The sequence below is a fragment of the Protomyctophum parallelum genome (assembly GCF_964188405.1).
Source record: "Protomyctophum parallelum genome assembly, chromosome: 5".
Classification (NCBI taxonomy): Eukaryota; Metazoa; Chordata; class Actinopteri; order Myctophiformes; family Myctophidae; genus Protomyctophum; species Protomyctophum parallelum.
In genome coordinates, this window is record NC_139702.1 from 2,475,325 (window position 1) to 2,497,699 (window position 22,375).

General features: G+C 44.1%; 1 protein-coding gene across 1 annotated transcript in view; it reads right to left on the bottom strand.

Moving 5' to 3' along the window:
* cacng2b (calcium channel, voltage-dependent, gamma subunit 2b) overlaps positions 1 to 22,375 on the bottom strand; it is a gene marked incomplete at its 3' end in the record, with an annotated part of 96,161 nt that overhangs the window by 2,486 nt on the left and 71,300 nt on the right. The window contains 3 exon segments of the mRNA XM_083765436.1: positions 1,778 to 1,867; positions 1,870 to 1,917; positions 21,946 to 22,029. Of these exon segments, the coding sequence (XP_083621562.1) occupies positions 1,778 to 1,867; positions 1,870 to 1,917; positions 21,946 to 22,029 (222 nt within the window).

Genomic DNA, 22,375 nt, shown 5'->3' on the forward strand with positions numbered 1-22,375 from the left:
GTGCCGGTCCGGTGGATACGAACTATAGCGACCTTCACGATGTCAAGACCGCTCCGCAAACCGTTCGGCCACCGCGCTGCCACCGCTGCCACAGCACACAGCAAATCAGTCAGAACAGAGATTGTTAACCCATTCTGACCTGAGATCAGATTCATACGAGGTTTCCACTGGACACACACTGGTCTGATTAACCCATTCTGACCTGAGATCAGTTTCATACGAGGTTTCCACTGGGACACACACTGGTCTGATTAACCCATTCTGACCTGAGATCAGATTCTAAAAATGTCGATTTTTCAAAAAATAGCAGACCTACAAGCTCATATCGCGCCACTCGGTCTATTCCAGGCTGTAGGCCCATAGAAGCAGAAAGGCTGCCTCACCATTGTAGACATGTTTTAGGCCATCAGTGGAGGACCTGAGGGGGCGGTTATAGGAACATATCTAGGGAGGCATTCGCAGAGGTAAGAAGGTGCAAGACCATTTAGGGCTTTATAAACTAATAAAATAATTTCTAATGGAAATAAAACTTTTTGTAGATTTGAACTATTGACAATAGGTCTATAGTACTTAAACAATAACTTTGAGTCAATTATATTTTTTGCTTTATTCATTAGGTCAAGTTTCTGCATTTTGATCATAGATCCATAGATCCATTGATCCATTCATTAGGTCATAAGTTTCTGCATTTTGATACTAGATCCCGGAGGAGGAGATTTGAACTGTTTTTCATATAATTCAAAATGGTGGGAGATCTAAAGGTCAGAGGTCAAAAGTCAGAACACGGAAGTTGTTTCGGCATGAGGAGACGTACATATGCGTATTGAAGGTTTATTGGCCACGGTCAATGAGCTATGCCTGTTAAAAGTTTGCATTTCAATTGAGTGCTATAGTGCCATCCTTTGGCCAATGGTCGTGGCCTTGTGATAGAACTCTACCATAACTACCGACTGCATGGTTCAGCTATAGAACTCTACCATAACTACCGACTGCATGGTTCAGCTATAGAACTCTACCATAACTACCGACTGCATGGTTCAGCTATAGAACTCTACCATAACTACCGACTGCATGGTTCAGCTATAGAACTCTACCATAACTACCGACTGCATGGTTCAGCTATAGAACTCTACCATACTACCGACTGCATGGTTCAGCTATAGAACTCTACCATAACTACCGACTGCATGGTTCAGCTATAGAACTCTACCATAACTACCGACTGCATGGTTTCAGCTATAGAACTCTACCATAACTACCGACTGCATGGTTCAGCTATTGTTTGTGGAAAAAGAAACAGAGAAAAGAAAAATCTGGACATAAAAATGTCTCAAACGTGCAACCATTAATCCTTTTAACTTCGATTTTTTTTTTTTTTTTTTTACCATTTTGTAACCCATTTTTCACCCCTGTGTCAATTATCTATTGTGCTCCTGGGCTCTACACACCCTCCACCAACCTAGTCCCCATATATGGGGGACAAGGGGAGAGCAACGGACTTGAACTCATGCTTCCTTCATGCATGAGTGTCTAAGTTGCTCCTTTACACCTGACAGGGGGGAGTTTCCCTGGTTGGACATATCGTGTGGATGGAACACGTTATTCCAACCAGTTCCTTTCCCCTCCATCAGGCGTCCCGGCTGGCCAGGGGGAGGCAGTTTGGAGACCAGGATTACTCCTCCCTCCGTCCCTCCGTCCGTCCGTCCCCTCCCTCCCTCCCTCCCACCCCCCCCCCCCCCCCCCCCCCCCCCCCCCCCCCCCCCCCCCCCTGCTGTACCTGCGGAGACAAAGAGGATGCCAGAGCTGAGGATGATGTTGTGCCGTGACTTGTAGAACTCGCTGCCGGCGATGCACAGCCCCCCCATGAGAGCAGGATCACACTCAGGATGGGGAAGATACTGGAGGCGCGCACCGCACCTGCTCGCACGCACGCACACGCACACACACCCACACACACACGCACACACACAGAGAGAGAATAACGATTATTTATTTATATGAACCGCTTAAGCTCTCTATCGTCGCTGTAGGGCAGAAACCTCTCATCTCCATATTTTCACTTTTTGTGTTTTTTCCGTAAATGAATGGCCTACTTGATGCTAGAGCAGGGGGTAGAGGGTATTAGAGGGTATTCAAGTAGATTAGGCAGGCGGACACAAAAGTACAATGATTGTGTTGGGGGGGGGGGGGGGGGGGGGTACAGCATGCACGCAAAAGCCTTTGAATAATGGAATATGATTAAAGCTCTGTGATTATGGTAATCTCACACTTGATATAGCACCCACCACCATACCTGTAACTTTCAGTAAAAATCTAAAACTTTTATTTTATTTAAAACAAAATTAATTGATAAATGCTCCATGAGGTGCCACAAGAAAGGTCCCCGCGGGCGGCATTTGGCCTGTGGGGCACCAGTTGAATATCCCTATTCCCTACAGGTGCTAAAGCTTCACACCCAAAAAAGTAGGAGATCCGCAAGGTGTAAACGCAAATAACGTTTACACCTTGCGAGATCTCTACTTTTGCTATTTTTTAATTTGAATCGTGACAAGTAACAGTTTTGGACATAGGAGGTAGGCTTCCACCCGACAGAGACAATTTACTGTTAATAATAATAATAATAAAACTTTATTTGTATAGCACCTTTCATGACATGAAATGCAGCTCAAAGTGCTTTACAGAACAATGGAGAATAAAAGAAAAGCAAGGCAACGACATTAAAAAACAAGCAGTAATGCAATACAGTGAGGACATGAATAACAAAAAATAAAAATAAAATATCAATTAAAAGCAATGTTGTAGAAGTGGGTCTTGAGCTGAGCTTTACAAATGTCTACAGAGGCTGCCTGACGAAGGTACAGTGGGAGCTTGTTCCATGCCGACGGCCCGTAGAAGCAAAAAGCTGCTTCCCCGTATTTTTTAGTTGCCATTTTTTTAGGCAAAGCGAGCAGGCCGGCGGTGGAAGACCTTAGGGGGCGGTTTGGGACATATTTAGGCAGGCAGTCATGTAGGTAGGAAGGCGCGAGACCATTGAGAGCTTTATAGACAAGTAAAATAATTTTAAAATCAATCAATGTTGGGAATGCATGTCCCACCAGGGTAATGTACCTGGTGTAACGGGTACCGGCTGTACCCGTTAGAGAACGCAGTGCGATACTCATTATCACAGTACTAATAAAGCTATATTACATTATATACCAGTAAGACGCCTGAGGGCGATCAATCTGTTCTCACCTGTAACGTTGTGTCACAAGTGTCAGCCCCTGGCGCCAAAATTACGCAGGCACCGGAACTTTCTCAGATATATTTATGTATTTTACAGTATAATTTCAGCATTCATTTATAGCAGTATATGTTTGTACGTATATACAAAGACAAACCAGGTGTCGCGTGGTGACACAAAAAAATAAGACTTCTTAAAACGAACGTCACATCATGCAGTATGACTCTAAGTATGCAGGTTGGGAACACTTTGTGGGGTCAAGGACATTGCGGTGCAGTGCAGACTGAGAGAAAGAGGGTATATATATAGAAGTATAGCCTATATGGTGAGCCTAGATTTCTGTAAACCTCCTTTTCCCCTCTGTGCTCTCTACATATCTGTGTTGAGCATCTCTCCTCCATTAGACTATCTGTCCTCTCTCTCTCTCTCTCTCTCTCTCTCTCTCTATCTCTCTCTATTCCCCTATCACTTCATCTCTCTCTTTGTGTCCTTTCCCTGTGCTATCAGTCTGTCCATCAGTGGTCCATCCATTTGCCCTCTGAGTGGCTGACTGGCAGACTGACTGGCCTGTACTGTTTCCGCTCCAAGGCCGCCATACAATGTCACATTCCCAAAGTTTGAATGGGGTTTTTTTTGTGTTTGTTTGTCTCTTTTACAGCTTGGCGCCTAAAAGGGGCATATCGTCTAGAATAGATCAATGTACGTTCCCAACCTTTTTACAGCAAGTACCAACTTCACATAAGAATTGACTCTCAGTGTACCACCATCACGTTCAAACTTTTAAAGAACGACTTTGCCACTTTTCAACCTTTTGCAGCCTGCCATGTTTCCCCCTGCTGTAGCATACATAGGGGGGTGGGCAACTTTGATGATGGAGAGGGCAATAGTTCCACACTCACTCACACTCAATCTACAAGCTCAAAACGTCACAATGTGACACGTTTTGAGCTTGTAGATTTAAGCAATAAGCCACGAGAGGTCTCAGGTTACCGGCTATTTTACACTGGCTGGGGGCGTAGGCAGACCCGACGCGCAGCGGAGGGTCTTCTACCTCCCAGCCATTGTAAAATACCCGGTAAGCTGGGGCCTCGAGTGGCTTATTGCTTTTCTAAAACGGTTACAAACATATAGCAATATTAACCTAATAAAGCTATTGAATTCACAAAAGTAGCCACGCTTTGCGCCACCAGAGCGAGCCAGAGCTACAACACTTCCTTGTTTTTCTCGCAAGTATCCTATGTGACGGAAGAATAGCGCTTGATGTATTTACGGGGCTGCCTGGAGCCACACATTCACAGTCATATGAGCCGGGCGGTGCTTAGACGCTCGCACGGCATGTGTTTGTACAGCAATCAAGCGCTCCCCTTCCCCAGTTCAGCTACAAGGCTGCAGTTTGATACAAAGTGATTGAAGGAGTGGGTTATCGGTGAAATTTACACCGGTCACGTGACGGTAACCAGCCAATCAGAATGAAGTATTGGGACTACCCGTTTTAGAATGGCTATTTTTGCTATATTTGAATTGAAATCCAAAAATGTTCAAATTTGTATTTAATTTCAAATGCCTTTAATTATTCCAACCAAAAACATAACACTTTGTGACCAAGCAGGTCACAACCCAGGGCACGCACGGAAGGACACGACACAGGCAGTTGTTCTCAAGTAGGCTGTTTATTCCTCCTAAGCCGGGGAATTGGTCAACAAACAAACTATCTCAGTCATCAACAGGAGCCAAAACTAACAAGTCACATGAGTGTCCTCAATGTGAATCCTATTCAGTATTTTAGCTGTGACGTGAGCGCCCCCTCCTGAGATACTTCAGTATTTTAGCTGTGACGTGAGCGCCCCCTCCTGAGATACTTCCGGGTCCTACTTTTGTGTCGCTTTTGTGTCCCCATGGAGTTATACTGTGACGCTCCGTCGGACTAAATCTGAGACGAAAACAACCACGAAAGTCTAATTTTACCGATTTCCTCGCAACAACAAAGCTGCGCTGCTCTCCCAAATCTGACAGTGACTGGCCGTCTGTCCCACATGGAATACTATCGCCATTTTATTTTATTGTTTCAAATAAATCCTCATAATGCAAACTAGATTCAACATACTCAAGCCTGCACACATCCCAGAAATATTTTACCGATCAGATGGACTGTTGCCACCTTCAATAATAATGATAATAATAGTCTTTATTGTCTCCACATCATATATTTTTGTTGTCATGGACACTTGTACAAAACATTAATAATTCCACTCGAGTTGGAAGCATTAAGACCCATTTTAACCCTCTATGGCTTCCTTTCTGAAAAATAACGTCACTGTAAAAAGATTCACGCGTTTAGATATTCAATTTACAATGGGATGCGGACGGGAGCTGGTGCCACTTGGACCCGGACGTAACGTAGCACTACAAAATGACGTCGGACTTAAATACTGAATACTCCGATAACATGAACTAAACAGTCACCGTGTGACATTAAACATCCAACTATAACAGGCACAGGAATGTGGAGTTTTGTGTGGCTCTGTCTGGAACCGAGCCTCTCACTGCAACCCAGAACACATTAAAGCACATTAGCTTCCTTATATACACAGCAGCTGTCCTTCATTTAATTGACACAATCTGCTGCAGGTGAGCCTGTGAGCTGGCAGAGCCAGCCCTGTCACCTGACCCCACTCACAGACACCTTGATCCCACCCCCTGCCACACACTTGTTCTAATGCGACAGGGCTTTTCCTTATGGCCGCCCCCCCCTCCCTCTGGAATGCACTACATATTGTTTCACCAACTTTTAATAAACATGGTCTGGATAGCATCGTTCCAGACGTTGTTCCTGAGTAGGCCGGTGCCCAACGCACACAACATTAAAATAACCGTACTAAAACGTAGCAGATAGAACCTTTGAGTTTTGACCACCAATTTCTAACCAGTTCAGTTTTGTGCAAAATCTCTGTATGTCTGTTATATTATTCACGAATGTCGAGAACCATCCGCCCGACTGACTTCAAACTCGGCACGCTCGATCTCGCTGCCAACCCGAAGGACATGTCTTCAAGTCGTTGGATAGGAAGTTGTCCAGAAACCGCTGATCTGGATTATAAACCCATATGGCATATAATATGGAGATCCATTTGTCCAGAACTGCACATCCGAATGGACAGCCCAGAAATATAATGCCTTTGGCCATTGGCTTTGTCGGTGGAGACTTAATAAATAGAGGAAGACAAAGGGACAAAGGACGATATAAGGAAACAGAGAGAGAGAGAGTCAAGTCATCTGTATTTATAAAGCACATTAACCCATTCTGACCTGAGATCAGATTCATACGAGGTTTTCCACTGGACACACACTGGTCTGATGAACCCATTCTGACCCGAGATCAGATTCTAAAAATGTCAGTCATTCTTCGATTTTTCAAAAATGGCAGACCTACAAGCTCATATCGCGCCACTCGGTGGCGCGATATGAGCTTGTAGATCTGCTATTCTTCAATAGATAAAGCATAACATGATGCTGACACCAAAATGGATGCCCGGTCAGAATGGGTTAAAAACAACAGAAGTCAACCAAAAGTGATGTTCAATCGAGAGACAAAATTAAAATATTATACGGTACAATATGTGTGTCACGTAGTGGTGTGGTGGGGACCCAAAAGTAGGACAGCCAGGCAGTGGTTGGGTGTTTTATGAAGTGAACACAAACTAACATGAGACCCTATCCACACTTTTCCTGGGCACACTTCCTGTCGATTTCATTGGATATCATTGGTCATCTGACCAGTTTCATTGGATTTCATTGGATCAAATCGACAGGAAGTGGATGCACACACAGCCCAGGAAAAGTGTGGATAGAGCGTCGTTGTCCCGCCCCCTTTCATGACGACACCAGGCCCAGGAAATGATTCCCCCCAAAAATTGTGTTTGTTGTCATGAGTTGTCACGACTCCAGTTGGCTTTGTCCGCGGCGTAAACGTCTTTAGATAAATACTTTTTGAAATGTCTATGAGGAAAATGAACGGATAATCATTTCCTGGGCCCTGGTAGGGCTCTATAGTGATCCAACAGTGACACATGAGGGCTGATTACACATGAGAAACACCTGGGGAAGACAAGAACATAGAACCATGAAAACTAGAACATGAACATAACACATTTATACTGTAGAACTACAAGACCTAAACAAGACGGGCACAGTCTGACTGTGACAATGTGTCATATTTGTTCCAAAGCTGTGCATAGATGATCACACAGTTTTTTTTAATCATTTTTATCCCACAATTTTGTAACCCATTTTTCACCCATGTGTCAATTATCTAATGTGATCCTGGGCTCTACACACCCTCCACCAACCTGGGGAGAGCAACGGACTTAACTCCTTCATGCCTGAGTGTCCAAGTTGCTCCTTTACACCTGACAGGGGGGAGTTTCCCTGGTTGGACGTAGCGCGTGGAAGGAACACGTTATTGAAACCAGTTCCTTTCCCCTCCATCAGGCGCCCCGGCTGGCCAGGGGGAGGCAGTTTAGAGACCAGGATTACTGCATGTTTTTTGTGAGGGTACCTACCCTAGGGGACACGGGGAGAACATGTGAGGGTACCTACCCTAGGGGACACGGGGAGAACATGCAAACTCCACACAGAAAGGCCCTTTCACCAACCCCGCCTCGGGTATGGGGTATGGGCACTGATGATGTGCAAGTTGTGAGCTTGTAGATCAGCAATGTTGGACATTGATATTCCCAGCATATACTGTAGGGATGTTAGGATCAAGTGGTTAAAATGAACTAGTTCATAGTTCACAGTTCTGAATTTCGACAGACGTTCACAGTCCTAAATAAAATGAACTAGTTCATGTTTATTTCTTCCATTTTATGACATGAGCTCCAAGCTATTCTCTTTCAATTACCATCCATACCATTCGTTTCCTCCTTAGACATTCTTGCTTGCTTTCCCCATAACGGTTTCTCCTCTCCAGTCTCAGTAAAGGCAGTGGTTCTCAAACATTCTCATGTCAAGGACCCCCACATTGATATGTATTTGGCCCAATTTGAGAAGCACTGCTATAAGGCTGTCTTGTGAACATTTCACTTGGTGAAGTGGATCAAATATTAAGGTGACCTCAGAACTGACATACTGCCAGGTTCCCTCTCCTCTCCTCTCCTCTCCTCTCCTCTCCTCTCCTCTCCTCTCCTCTCCTCTCCTCTCCTCTCCTCTCCTCTCCTCTCCTCTCCTCTCCTCTCCTCTCCTCTCCTCTCCTCTCCTCTATAACCTACAGTATGTGCATTAACCCTGTCCCCCCCCCTCTCTCTCTCCCCCCACATGAAGTACAGTATATGCAGTTTATCTGGTGTAAGAAACATTGCCTATATACGCACACGTACACATGCATGATAGCACGCTCACCTGTGGACCAGCATGGCTAAAAACACATGACACTGGCTTTGAGGCAACGAGCCCCAACGGCTATAGGTAGGTAGGCTATAGGTAGGCTAACGGCTATAGGTAGTGGCCTGAACGGCTATAGGTAGTGGCCTGAACGGCTATAGGTAGGTAGGCTATAGGTAGGTAGGCTAACGGCTATAGGTAGGCTAACGGCTATAGGTAGGCTAACGGCTATAGGTAGTGAACGGCTATAGGTAGGTAGGCTATAGGTAGTGAACGGCTATAGGTAAGTAGGCTATAGGTAGGTAGACTAACGGCTATAGGTAGTGGCCTGGAGCTCTGGACACCTACACCCTTTCTGAAACCAGTCCCTTGACTTGAAGTGCTCTCGGGAGGTTCCCTCGTCAGGAAGTGCCCCTCCAGCTGAATCAAGTTACCTTGATTAGGGTGCTGGGTTTAAAAAACTGTTTGGAGATACACTCGCCCTCCTTGTGAAGAAACAGGAAACAGTTCCTATTCCTAAACACTATTCGTTGCCATGGTTACCATCATGCAATTGTGTTACCTGTTATTTTGTTTGTACAGTTATATTGCATTGCATCGTGTATGTTTGTGTGACATGTGGATTTCATTAATATGGAAAAAGGAAATACAGCATGACTGTCAAAAATGACATGTCATATACGTCCATGGTGTTTATAAATCATTGTGTTAAAAGTTGTTTTGTTTGTGTGGTTTCATTTATAGTTTTTCACGTGGGGTAAATAAAGAGCCCTTGTGAACATCAGTTGGAGCGTTGTCTATTCTGCATCAGATGAAGATTGTTTAGGAGGAGTTTATTTATCATTTATTTGTAGTGGTACTTCCATTTGTAGGTCGCGGTTTCCATGCGGACAGAAAGCAGGGCTGCACAAGGCAATCGAGTCTAGATCGGCACAGACTCGCTCTTGAGGGCTTTATAAGCCACTTCCACTCAAGGCTGCTTGGTTTCGGACAACACTTAATATGGCGCAGCCTCGCGTGAACGCGCATATGGAGGGCAAGTGTGTAGGGCGAGTGGCGAGGAGGCGGTTTCAGAAAGGGGGCTAGGCTGATCCCCCGACAACCTTTTCTGTGTCACCCCTCATCTCTCTCCCCCATTTCCTGTCAGCCTACTGTCCTATCAATAAAGACATCAATGCCCAAAAATAAATCTTAAAAAAAGAACACATGCCACTGGCTTTGAGGCAACGAGATGCACAATGAAATAGAGAGAAATTCGGCTTGTGACACACAAGTGTAGACACTTACTTTTGCACTTTTATTATCAAATTTGGATTGGCTTTATTTATTTTTTATTTTTTTTGCTTTTATTTTTTTCTCTTTTGGCTTTTTTTGTTTTATTCTTTTACTGTGTCTCAATGTGATGTAATGTGTTTTAGTATGATTATGTTGTGGTCTTATATCTGGAGCACTGGACCAAACTAATTCACCCGTGCAGGATAGTAAACATTCAACCAACCGACTTCAAATTGGGCCCACGTGTCGCAGACGACCTGAGGGACTGCATGTACTCGGCGTCCTGCAGGCACCAATACTGTACCTAACCATAGCTACAGTAACTCTAAAGTCTAAACGTCTTTTATTTCTCTTGTGAGGACCAGGAACATTGTCCTCACAATAGCCATTTCTCAAATTCTACTAATATACTCGTGGGGACATGTGGCCCTCACAAGTATATACAAATACAAATACACCCACTCATGCATGCACACCATAGACTGTATAAAATATGGACAAAGCGTTCCCCGGGTCTAACATGGACGTAAAATGAAGCCTGTTATTCCTGCACTGTAAGTCGCCATCTTTCTAGATCCGTTTGGGCCCAGCTGGCCATTGGCTGGCCCAGACAACGAGGCGGGACTTCCCCCCTTCTTCTCCGTCGGTTTTTATTTTGAGTGGGTGGGGACTCCCGATCATAGACTGTAACGGTAGCCACGCCCCTCAGAACATACGCGACTTTATGGTCCTTTTTTTAATTAATGGGACCATCATTTTCCAAAAAGAATATTATGACATTAGAAATGAGACTTTAAACTAGTGACTGGAAGCAGAAAGTATTCATGACCATGTTTATTAAGGTAATACAGTCTAGGTGAAGTACACCTGGATACATGGACTTCTATGGGGCTATGGGTTTTTCTGGGCCCAATGACAGCGCCACAACAGGCCATTATATGAACTACGATTTCCTTAGTGGCTTCACAACATATCTGTCTGACTGCCCCCCTGGTTAAATATCTGTCTGACTGCCCCCCTGGTTAAATATCTGTCTGACTGCCCCCCCTGGTTAAATATCTGTCTGACTGCCCCCCCTGGTTAAATATCTGTCTGACTGCCCCCCTGGTTAAATATCTGTCTGACTGCCCCCCCTGGTTAAATATCTGTCTGACTGCCCCCCTGGTTAAATATCTGTCTGACTGCCCCCCTGGTTAAATATCTGTCTGACTGCCCCCCCTGGTTAAATATCTGTCTGACTGCCCCCCTGGTTAAATATCTGTCTGACTGCCCCCCTGGTTAAATATCTGTCTGACTGCCCCCCTGGTTAAATATCTGTCTGACTGCCCCCCTGGTTAAATATCTGTCTGACTGCCCCCCCTGGTTAAATATCTGTCTGACTGCCCCCCCTGGTTAAATATCTGTCTGACTGCCCCCCTGGTTAAATATCTGTCTGACTGCCCCCCTGGTTAAATATCTGTCTGACTGCCCCCCTGGTTAAATATCTGTCTGACTGCCCCCCTGGTTAAATATCTGTCTGACTGCCCCCCTGGTTAAATATCTGTCTGACTGCCCCCCTGTTCACACACTATAATTGCACACATGCATGTGCCGGAGAGCTGTACAGTACAGCTCTACAGCACAATGGTGTAATGCATTGTACAAGTTGAGGTTGTGAAATATGTAGTTTGTAGGATGACAAAGAGTAGGATATACAGTAGGAACATCAGGAGAGAAGGGGGGGGGGGATGATATGAGCAGGGAGGAAACTGCGGGCACACAGTTCTCTGTGAAGCTGCTTTGCCCCAAGCAATCCCTGTTTCTCTCTCTCTGACTCAGTCTCTCTCTCTTTCTCTCTCTCTCTCTCTCTCTCTTTATTTATCTTTCTCTTTCTGTCTTTATCTCTTTCTTTCTCTCTTTACTTGTTCGCCCTTTCCTTCATTCCTCTCAGCTCTAGCGCTGTGAGCACAGGGGCAGCTCAAATGGAAGGTTTTTAGTCAATGCATTGGCCTGGAGGAACACATGCACTGCCACCATTCACATCAGAGGGCACGCACGCACGCACACACACACACGCAGACAGACAGACAGACAGACAGACAGACAGACAAACAGACAGACAGACAAGATAAGGTACTGTACCACTTTTTATTCAGTTACTGTAAAGGAACAGGGAGGATTGGATGTGATGTTCATGTGGGTGCAGACGGAGGCTGACAGGTAATCCAGGTGACAGATGAACACATCAACGTGACAGGACGTCCTCTCTTGGCTATATAGTGTTTGCCGGCTATTAATTAGGATCGGCGCTTCCCAAAGAATGAAGGAATTGTTCATGGCCCACCCATCTGACCACTTTGTTCATGGCCCACCCATCTGACCACTTTGGTCGGCGTCAATTTCAACGATCAAGTGTTGTATTCTGCCTTGGATCAACAGAACAAACATGTTTTTGCCTATTATTTGGGGGCCCATATGTGCCCTTGTAATAATCTTCACGACCGGCAGATTTAGTACAGTATAAACTGGCACAGAACCAGAGTGAAAACACACACACACACACACACACACACACACACACACACACACACAACCTCTTCTTTATCACGCTCGCTCACTTATATTTCCATCCCTCCTCCCAGCGCTTGGTTGGTTCTGCTGCAGTGTGTGCGTGTGTGTATGTGTGTGTGTGTGTGTGTGTGTGTGTGTGTGTGTCTGTGTGCGTGCGTGCATGCGTGCATGTGTGAGTGAGCGTGTGCGTGTGTCTCTGACTTATGGTTTCATTAGCTGCAGCAAAGGAGAGCCTTGTAATTGTGGCTGAGTTATAGAGACGGGGCTGGACACCCAATAGGGGAGCTCCCTGGGTGCATAGCATAGCATACACACACGTGCACGCACAGTCACACACACACATATATGATACAGTACATACATATGCATACAGTACAACACAGTAATTCATACACGGACAAAACACAGTGACACGTAAGCACACAATAGTGCACACACACACACACACACACACACACACACACACACACACACACACACAAACTCAGTGGGCTACAAAGAGAACACACTCATCGATCGGCCTCCCACTCTCTCTCTCTCTCTCTCTCTCTCTCTCTCACCCTCTATATCCTTCAGTTCTTCTCCACTGGGGTTATTCCAATACACACTTCCACAACCCACAGGGATCAGATCTCACACATTCATGTGTCATGTGTCCGTGTATGAACCCAGGCAACTTTGTGTGCGCGTGCATGCATGCGTGCATGCATGCATGCGTGCATGCATGCGTGCATGAGATAAAGTAGTATGTACAGTATCTCCGTTCAATGATAGAGCATTATAATATTCAATACAGTATAATGGGCCCAGGCCGTAGCGTAACGGTCTGGGCACCGGACTGGTGATCCAGTCGCGGTGTGCCGCGGGTTCGACTCCCGGACCCGACACGGCCTTTACCGCATGTCATCCCCCCATCTCTCTCCCGTTTCCTGTCAGCCTACTTTCTATCCCTTAAAAAATCAATAAAGGCGTAAGTCGCAAAAAAAAAAAATCTAAAAAAAAAAAATACAGTATAATGTCCAATGGGCAGAGGATTCACACATGGTGCCCCCTGACTCTGGCTGCTAGAGATGCCAACTCTCTGGACATTTTTTAATCTAGGCTAAAAACCAGGGGGGCAGTCAGACAGATATTTTGTGAAGCCTGAAACTCCTGAAAGTTCATATAATGGCCTGTTGTGGCGCTGTCACTGGACCCAAAAAACCCCATAGCCCCATAGAAGTCCATGTATTTGGGCCCAACTTCACCTAGACTGTATTACCTTAATAAACATGGTCATGAATACTTTCTGCTTCCAGTCACTAGTTTAAAGTCTCATTTCTAATGTCATAATATTCTTTTTGGAAAATTATGGTCCCATTAATTAAATAAATGACCATAAAGTCGCGTATGTTCTGAGGGGCGTGGCTACCGTTACAGTCTATGATCGGGATTCCCCTCCCACTCGAGTCAAAATAAAAACCAACGGAGAAGAAGGGGGGGAAGTCCCGCCTCGTTGGCCAAAACGGAGCCAGCCAATGGCCAGCTGGGCCAAAACGGATCTAGAAAGATGGCGACTTACAGTGCAGGAATAACAGGCTTCATTTTACGTCCATGTTAGACCCGGGGAACGCTTTGTCCATATTTTTTACAGTCTATGCTAAAAACCCATCTTTTTTCCCTGCACTATATGGTTCCCCCTAGTTTCATTGAAACCATTGTTATGTTCACCTTGTTCCCCCTAGTTTCATTGAAACCATTGTTATGTTCACCTTGTTCCCCCTAGTTTCATTGAAACCATTGTTATGTTCACCTTGTTCCCCCTAGTTTCATTGAAACCATTGTTATGTTCACTATATGGTTCCCCCTAGTTTCATTGAAACCATTGTTATGTTCACCTTGTTCTGCCCTGTGGATTTAAAACACTATATGGTTCCCCCTAGTTTCATTGAAACCATTGTTATGTTCACCTTGTGGATTTAAAACACTGTGTTGTATTTCCTTTTCTTCTTCTTTCTTCTTCTTTTGTTTGTTCTTTTTTGATGATTTGTGTACTACAGCATGGTAAATGTTTTATTCATGTGTGCTGGCACATTTTACTGTGTTTTACTGTGTTTTACTGTGTTTTACTGATCCTACTGTGTTTCCTACTGTGTTTTACTGTGTTTTACTGATCCTACTGTGTTTCCTACTGTGTTTTACTGATCCTACTGTGTTTCCTACTGTGTTTTACTGTGTTTTACTGATCCTACTGTGTTTTACTGTGTTTTACTGATCCTACTGTGTTTTACTGTGTTTCCTTAAGTGTTTTTATGGTGTTTTTGTTGTATCCTTGCGGTGCTGTTGCACTATATTATAAATAATAGTTGCACTATACTATAAATAAAAAATAAACTAAAACACGCATGCACACACACACACACACACACACACACACACACACACACACACACGTCAACTGCCTATCGTCGCTGATATTAAAGCAAACCTTGTATCTACCATGCACATTTCAACATTTCCTTTTTCCGTACATTTGTCACACAAAAGTAGTGAAACTAGCTGATCTACAAGCTCACATTGCGGCGTGATGCAAGACATTCTGATCTTGTGGATCACCTATCTCACTATTTTAAAATGTTGGCTAGAATAAGAATAGAAAAAGGAAGGGTTTTGGACATAAGTGTACAGCGACATATTGGCTATTCGCATGGCAAGGCAAAAAGCCTGTCATGGTTTGGGGTGGAGGAATGTGGCGCTCATTAACATAATCCTATTACCAGTGGTGGAAAAAGTACTCAATTGTTTTACTTAAGTAAAAGTACCAATACTGCAATTTAGAACTACTCCTTTACAAGTAAAAGTACGGAATTGAAAATGTACTTGAGTAAAAGTGCAAAAGTATCGGCATCAAAATGTACTTAAAGTACTAAAAGTAAAAGTACTCATATTGCAGAATGTCCCACTTCACAAGTTCAAAATGTGTACAAAGTCTATTGAAAATAGCCGATCTACAAGCTCACAATGCGTCGCGTTGCGACGCATTGTGAGCTTGTAGATCGGCTATTTTCAAATGGCCAAAATGTATTGGGTTGAAGTGGTTAATTTATGTTTTCTAATCAAAATTAAAATCGCCAAAGTAACTAAAGTAACTAAAGTTTTCAAATAATTGTAGTGGAGTAAAAGTACAAATGTTGGCTCTGAGATGTAGTGGAGTAGAAGTAAAAGTACTGGAAATTGGAAATACTCAAGTAAAGCACAAATACCTCAAAATTGTACTTAAGTACAGTACTTAAGTAAAAGTACTTAGTTACTTTCCACCACTGCCTATTACTCATCCAAACAACGTTTTGCCCCACATGTCAGAGCAGCTGTTCCACAAATAACTGCAGTGACATCAGCTCACCGGATGATGTCATCAAACGGTGACGTCGTGTGATCCAGAGTATTAGCATTATGTATATGAGAATGCAGCCGTCTAATTATAGCAAGGCAAGACTGCACCCTACTTCCACTTCAAAGCAGACCTGTGTGTGTGTGTGTGTGTGTGTGTGTGTGTGTGTGTGTGTGTGTGTGTGTGTGTGTGTGTGTGTGTGTGTGTGTGTGTATGTGTGTGTGTGTGTGTGTGTGTGTGTGTGTGTGTGACTGTGTGTGTTGTTCAAGTGACTTACTGTATAGGCCCCAAGCTAAAGACATGGCCATATCTATAATCCCATACAAGGGCTCAGCTACAGATAACACACACACACACACACACACACACACACACACACACACACACACACACACACACACACACACACACACACACACACACACACACACACGTTCAAGTGCGTGTGCACGCATGCAAACAAAGCACTCAGGCACTGATAGCCTTCACTTCACACTTCATCACCCCTGAATCAAAGTCCCAAAGCAAACAAACAGTCCCACAGTCTGGTACCATTCCTGCACCAACTGGACCTCTCTTACAACACCACGGATTTGAAGATGAGAGGATATACAAACGTAACCAAATGTACCCCGGGTCCTATACTGAACCCTGCTGGCAAATGGACAGACTACGCAAGAGATACACAAAACTCCAGCAAACTACACACAGTCAAATCTTTAGTGTTCATTCATCTCTGCCTGCCTCAAAACAATCACGCATACAGGAATAAACCAAATGCACCCTTTCCAAGCTCTAGTGTTCTGCTGTTGTCTATTCACTAGGGATGGGTCCGATTAATCGATTAATCGATTATCGTTGATAGGACCCGAAATCGATTATGAAAATTAATAATCGATATATATATATATATATATATATTTTTTTAAATGAAAATCTGTTGGAAAGGCAATATTGTCATCCAAACAGGACAGGGTTATAGGCCTACCAAAGTGTGCCTGGGATGTGTCTGTGTAGCTGCATGACTGAGTGGAAATTGATTCCAATCAAGATACAGGTTTGGAGGATTTAGCAGGTGTTGGGAATTTACCTAATCAGGCCTAGGCTGGGGTTGCTATGGTGATCAATTGGATCAACATTGGTCCAGGGACCACTAGTGGTCCTCATTTAAAAGATGGAGTTAGTAACCAAATGGACCCTTATTAACTCTCAAGAGTTACAATTATTGTTAATCAACTACATCAGGGGTTCCCAAACTTTTTTGACTTAGGTACCCCTTGGGGGGAAGATTTTTTTTATTTGTAGGGTTCATAAAAAAATAAAATAAAAAGGAAATTAAAAAAAAAAAAGCCCCCCCCCCCCCAAAAAAAAACGATTAATCGTTAATATTGAATTATACAAATCGATTTTCATTTTGGACACATTTACACATCCCTCTGCTCTGGTGTTGAGCCTGCTGACTGTATCCGCTCATTTGTAAACACACACACACACACACACACACACACACACACACACACACACAACGACCGTTTCCATTTCCGTATCTCAGCATTAGAACAAGTGTTGTTGTTTTTTGGCTGGAAAGCGGCATGTTTTACAGAGAGGCTGAGATTTGAAAGTTCGTAGCGGTCGACAGTACTTGCGCACTCTGCTTGCGCATTCATGGCCTACTTGTGTTTGCAACGTGCAAGTAGGCCACTCGACAGAGTGCAGTTCTATAGTCTATATCTGGGGTGGGATTAGTCTGTCAGAGGAGAGCAACTTTGAGCACAGCAAAACGTTCTTCATGCATTTGATGTCGACACCCACAGTTGGTTGAAACCCAAGGTTTCTGGGGCCGTTCCGGAGCCGAGGTACAGTACAGCCACTCAGCCTGTGCCGTAGGGAAGGTCATGTATATATTTATGGAGGAGGTGACGGCGACGACATCATCATACTATAATTAACCGAATGTCTGTCCGTGTGTGTGTGTGTGTGTGTGTCTGTCAGAAACAGTGCCGTAACTCCTTACTGCCTGCACCAATCACTCCCACACAGGCATTGACCATTATGCATATGGAGGGCGTAACGAAGCCCTTTTTCGATTTGACACATTAATGATTATTAATTTATTTATTAGTCAATTACAAACGCACCCGGGTGCAGTACCCTTCACGGCCACAAGGGGGGGGGGGGGGCAAATATCTATATATATCTATATATATAACGGGTAAGGACTAGTATACAAAATGGACACCACCACAATGGTCTGGTCTTTTATTAACACTGCTGGAAGTCCAGCACCACCCGTTTCGTTATGGCACTCTGCCACCATTATTGGGACAAAGATGTTGGTTTTGGGGGTGAAAGGTCAAAGGGAGGACACATACAACAACATCAGGGCGTTTGACACAGAGACCAACCTCTGGCTGATCAGTAAGGCTTCTGCACAAAAAGGTCCAAAAGAACGTATAGTATACATTCAGCATTCAGCAACAGTATATGATTTTGGTTAAATTGTACTAGATATCAGTTTGGAGATATATTACCGGTGAATTGCCGCTCTAGTGTTGACAGACAACTGGTTGGCGGAGGCATACACAACCATGCTGCAGTGCTTCTAGTTGCCTGCCTTGTACCCTTGTTCCCTTGTTCCCTTGCTCTTTTAATCTACCACACTCACCTTCTCCACAACACTCTCTCCCTCTCTCCCTCTCTCTCTCTCTCTCTCTCTCTCTCTCTCTCTCTCTCTCTCTCAGTGATGGGTGACTCTACACACAGCAGTGCTGTTGCTGCTACAGACTGACTGCTTGCCTTACGTAACCTCATGTGTGAATTCACCCAGAGAGGGGGGAGGAATTCATTCATTTGTAATTATGAGGCGGTAAAGATGTAACCAATTTACTTGTTTACCCTCTCAGATTTAAATTATTTTACTGTGTAGTTACTGGAGAGAGAGAGACAGAGAGAGAGAGAGAGAGAGAGAGAGAGAGAGAGAGAGATTAGCCACATGAACCCTGTGTCCCTATTCTGCAGCATGTAGTAGGTGAACAATTTGTGATAATAAGCAGATCTACAACACAACGCATTGTGAGCTTTATTGTTGTTAAATGTGGTTATGTTTTTAAAGTGGTTGAGTGTGGTTAAGTGTAAGAGTGTAAAGTGTGTAAGGTGTGAAGGAGATATTCAATACTCCGCCTCTTCAGGTTGTATCGTTGTTCACTGTGTGTGTGTGTGTGGTGTGTGTGTGTGTGTGTGTGTGTGTGTGTGTGTGTGTGTGTGTGTGTGTGTGTGTGTGTGTGTGTGTGTGTGTGTGTGTGTGTGTGTGCGTGCGTGCGTGCGTGCGTGCGTGCGTGCGTGCGTGCGTGCGTGCGTGCGTGCGTGCGTGCGTGCGTGCGTGCATGCGTGCGTGTGCATTTTCTGTAATTCTGCAAACTGTTAATAACTACTTCAATCAATCAATCAAAAAACAACTCAGGTCTGTTCTACTAAGGTAGAACATCTGTTTCCTAAATGGAAACAGATAAAGTGCCGAAGTCCAAAATGAAAATACGTCGGCAGACTGTATTGTGTTTTTCTATCCTCAGATGAACGGGATGTAACTAGTTTTTCTTGCTTGACGTCTAATAAAATAAAATAAAATAAAATAAAATCTAGTCCTGACGTCACTAGCTCATCCCCTGGTTTGCGGAGGGATGAGCTATGGAAAATAACATTGGCTCATCTTAACCCATTCTGACCTGAGATCAGATTCATACGAGGTTTCCGCCGGACACACACTGGTCTGATGAACCCATTCTGACCTGAGATCAGATTCTAAAAATGTCAGTCGTTCTTCGATTTTTCAAAAAATAGCAGACCTACAAGCTCGTATCGCGCCACTCGGTGGCGCGATATGAGCTTGTAGATCTGCTATTTTTCAATAGCTAAAGCATAACATGATGCCAACACCAAAATGGGTGCCCGGTCAGAATGGGTTAAAATCGTCTCGTATAAGACTTGTGGTCCAACAATGAACAAACTGTCTGGGCGATATTGTCGGGGAGGTGTCTCTGTATCATTTACGACAGTCAAGTCACTCATATTTAATACAGTCTGTTACTAGTGAAAATGTCATTAATTCGGCAGCAGTAACATTAGCGAAACTTTGAATGTAAGGTTGTAACCGTCATTCAGGGGTGCCATGGAGGAAAGTGTTATTTCCAGGGGTCCCTTGAGTCAAACACTTTGAGAAACACCGACTAGTGGTGTGACCAACAGTCCAGGGAAAAGAAAGGCTGTCGTTTCCATTCATTTGAAGTCCCCCACAATGACATCATCGGTAGGTCCAATCCACAGCCCTCCTCTGAGACACCAAGCCGCCAAAACCCCAAAACACAAGTTAAAATATGGAGAGAACTGGGAGGACCTCTGACAGTCAGACATAACCATACTATACTGTATAAGGAGTTGCAGCTATACCCAAATATGGAGTGTATTGTCTAATCTCGTCGTGACATGACCAGGCGCAAACAAAGCTGGTGGCACAAAAGGGGGCATATACTGTATGTGTGCATATACTGTACTGATGACATGAGAGATACAGCGGTCTCCAAATGCTGTATGGGTTCTAGTAATATACATTTCCATATTAATTCATATAGGTTAAACAACACAACACACACACAGACAGACAGACAGACAGACAGACAGACAGACAGACAGACAGACAGACAGACAGACAGACAGACAGACAGACAGACAGACAGACAGACAGACAGACAGACAGACAGACAGACAGACAGACAGACAGACAGACAGACAGACAGACAGACAGACAGACAGACAGACAGACAGACAGACAGACAGACAGAGAGGTGCGACCCACATAGCGGAGCCCACAGTATTTATAGAAGACGGTGTCCTAATTGGCGAGCCATTGGGGAGAGCGGCAGCACTGCGCCGCTAGCCGCAACCCTACCACCTCCTTCGCCTTGTCCTCCTTGTCCCCTCGTCACCCTCCCCCCCCACACACGCACGCACACAGACACAGACACAGACACAGACACACACACACACACACACACACACACACACACACACACACACACACACACACACACACACACACTTGCAGTGGTGGTTTTTACTTGCGTGGAAGTAGCAATACCACAGTTTTACAAGTAAAAGTGAAAAGTTTTTAATCTCAAAGATGGAATCCCCCCCCCCCCCTAAAACATGATCATCAGGTACTATGATTAAACTATAGGACTAGGAGAAAGATTTCTTCCAAAAAAAAAGTACAGAAAGTGTTCAGAAATTATGTTTTGATGTGGCCACCCCCCCCCACCAGCTGTTGTATAATGATAAATGTTGTGAAAATAGCTGATCTACAAACTCACTTATATATAGATCCGCTATTTTCATTATTTCTGTACATTTTCGTTCCATTTCCTGAAAATGTACCGGTTTTTGGACATAAGTATGGAGAGATGCAAGTAGTTTGAAGGAAGTATGGATGGATAAAAGTGACAGTATATGGATGGATAAAAGTGACAGTATATGGATGGATGGATAAAAGTGACAGTATATGGATGGATAAAAGTGACAGTATATGGATGGATGGATAAAAGTGACAGTATATGGATGGATAAAAGTGACAGTATATGGATGGATGGATAAAAGTGACAGTATATGGATGGATAAAAGTGACAGTATATGGATGGATAAAAGTGACAGTATATGGATGGATAAAAGTGACAGTATATGGATGGATAAAAGTGACAGTATATGGATGGATAAAAGTGACAGTATATGGATGGATAAAAGTGACAGTATATGGATGGATAAAAGTGACAGTATATGGATGGATAAAAGTGACAGTATATGGATGGATAAAAGTGACAGTATATGGATGGATAAAAGTGACAGTATATGGATGGATAAAAGTGACAGTATATGGATGGATAAAAGTGACAGTATATGGATGGATAAAAGTGACAGTATATGGATGGATAAAAGTGACAGTATATGGATGGATAAAAGTGACAGTATATGGATGGATACATTAAGTGACAGTATATGGATGGATAAAAGTGACAGTATATGGATGGATACATTAAGTGACAGTATATGGATGGATAGACAGGAGGAGGAGGAGGAGGAAGGGATGAATTAAGGGACTCACGTAGGAAGTACTCCGCCGCATCGGCCACATAGTCGGCGTCCTCTGGGAAGTGGTCGATCTGCTTACACATGCCTTTAAAGGAGCCTGCAGGGGACAGAGAGACAAAGACAGTTATAGAGCAGCCTTTAAAGGAGCCTGCATGGGACAGAGAGACAGAGACCGTTATAGAGCAGCATGGGACAGAGAGACAGAGACCGTTATAGAGCAGCATGGGACAGAGAGACAGAGACCGTTATAGAGCAGCATGGGACAGAGAGGCAGAGACGGTTATAGAGCAGCATGGGACAGAGAGACAGAGACCGTTATAGAGCAGCATGGGACAGAGAGACAGAGACCGTTATAGAGCAGCATGGGACAGAGAGACAGAGACAGTTATAGAGCAGCATGGGACAGAGAGACACAGACCGTTATAGAGCAGCATGGGACAGAG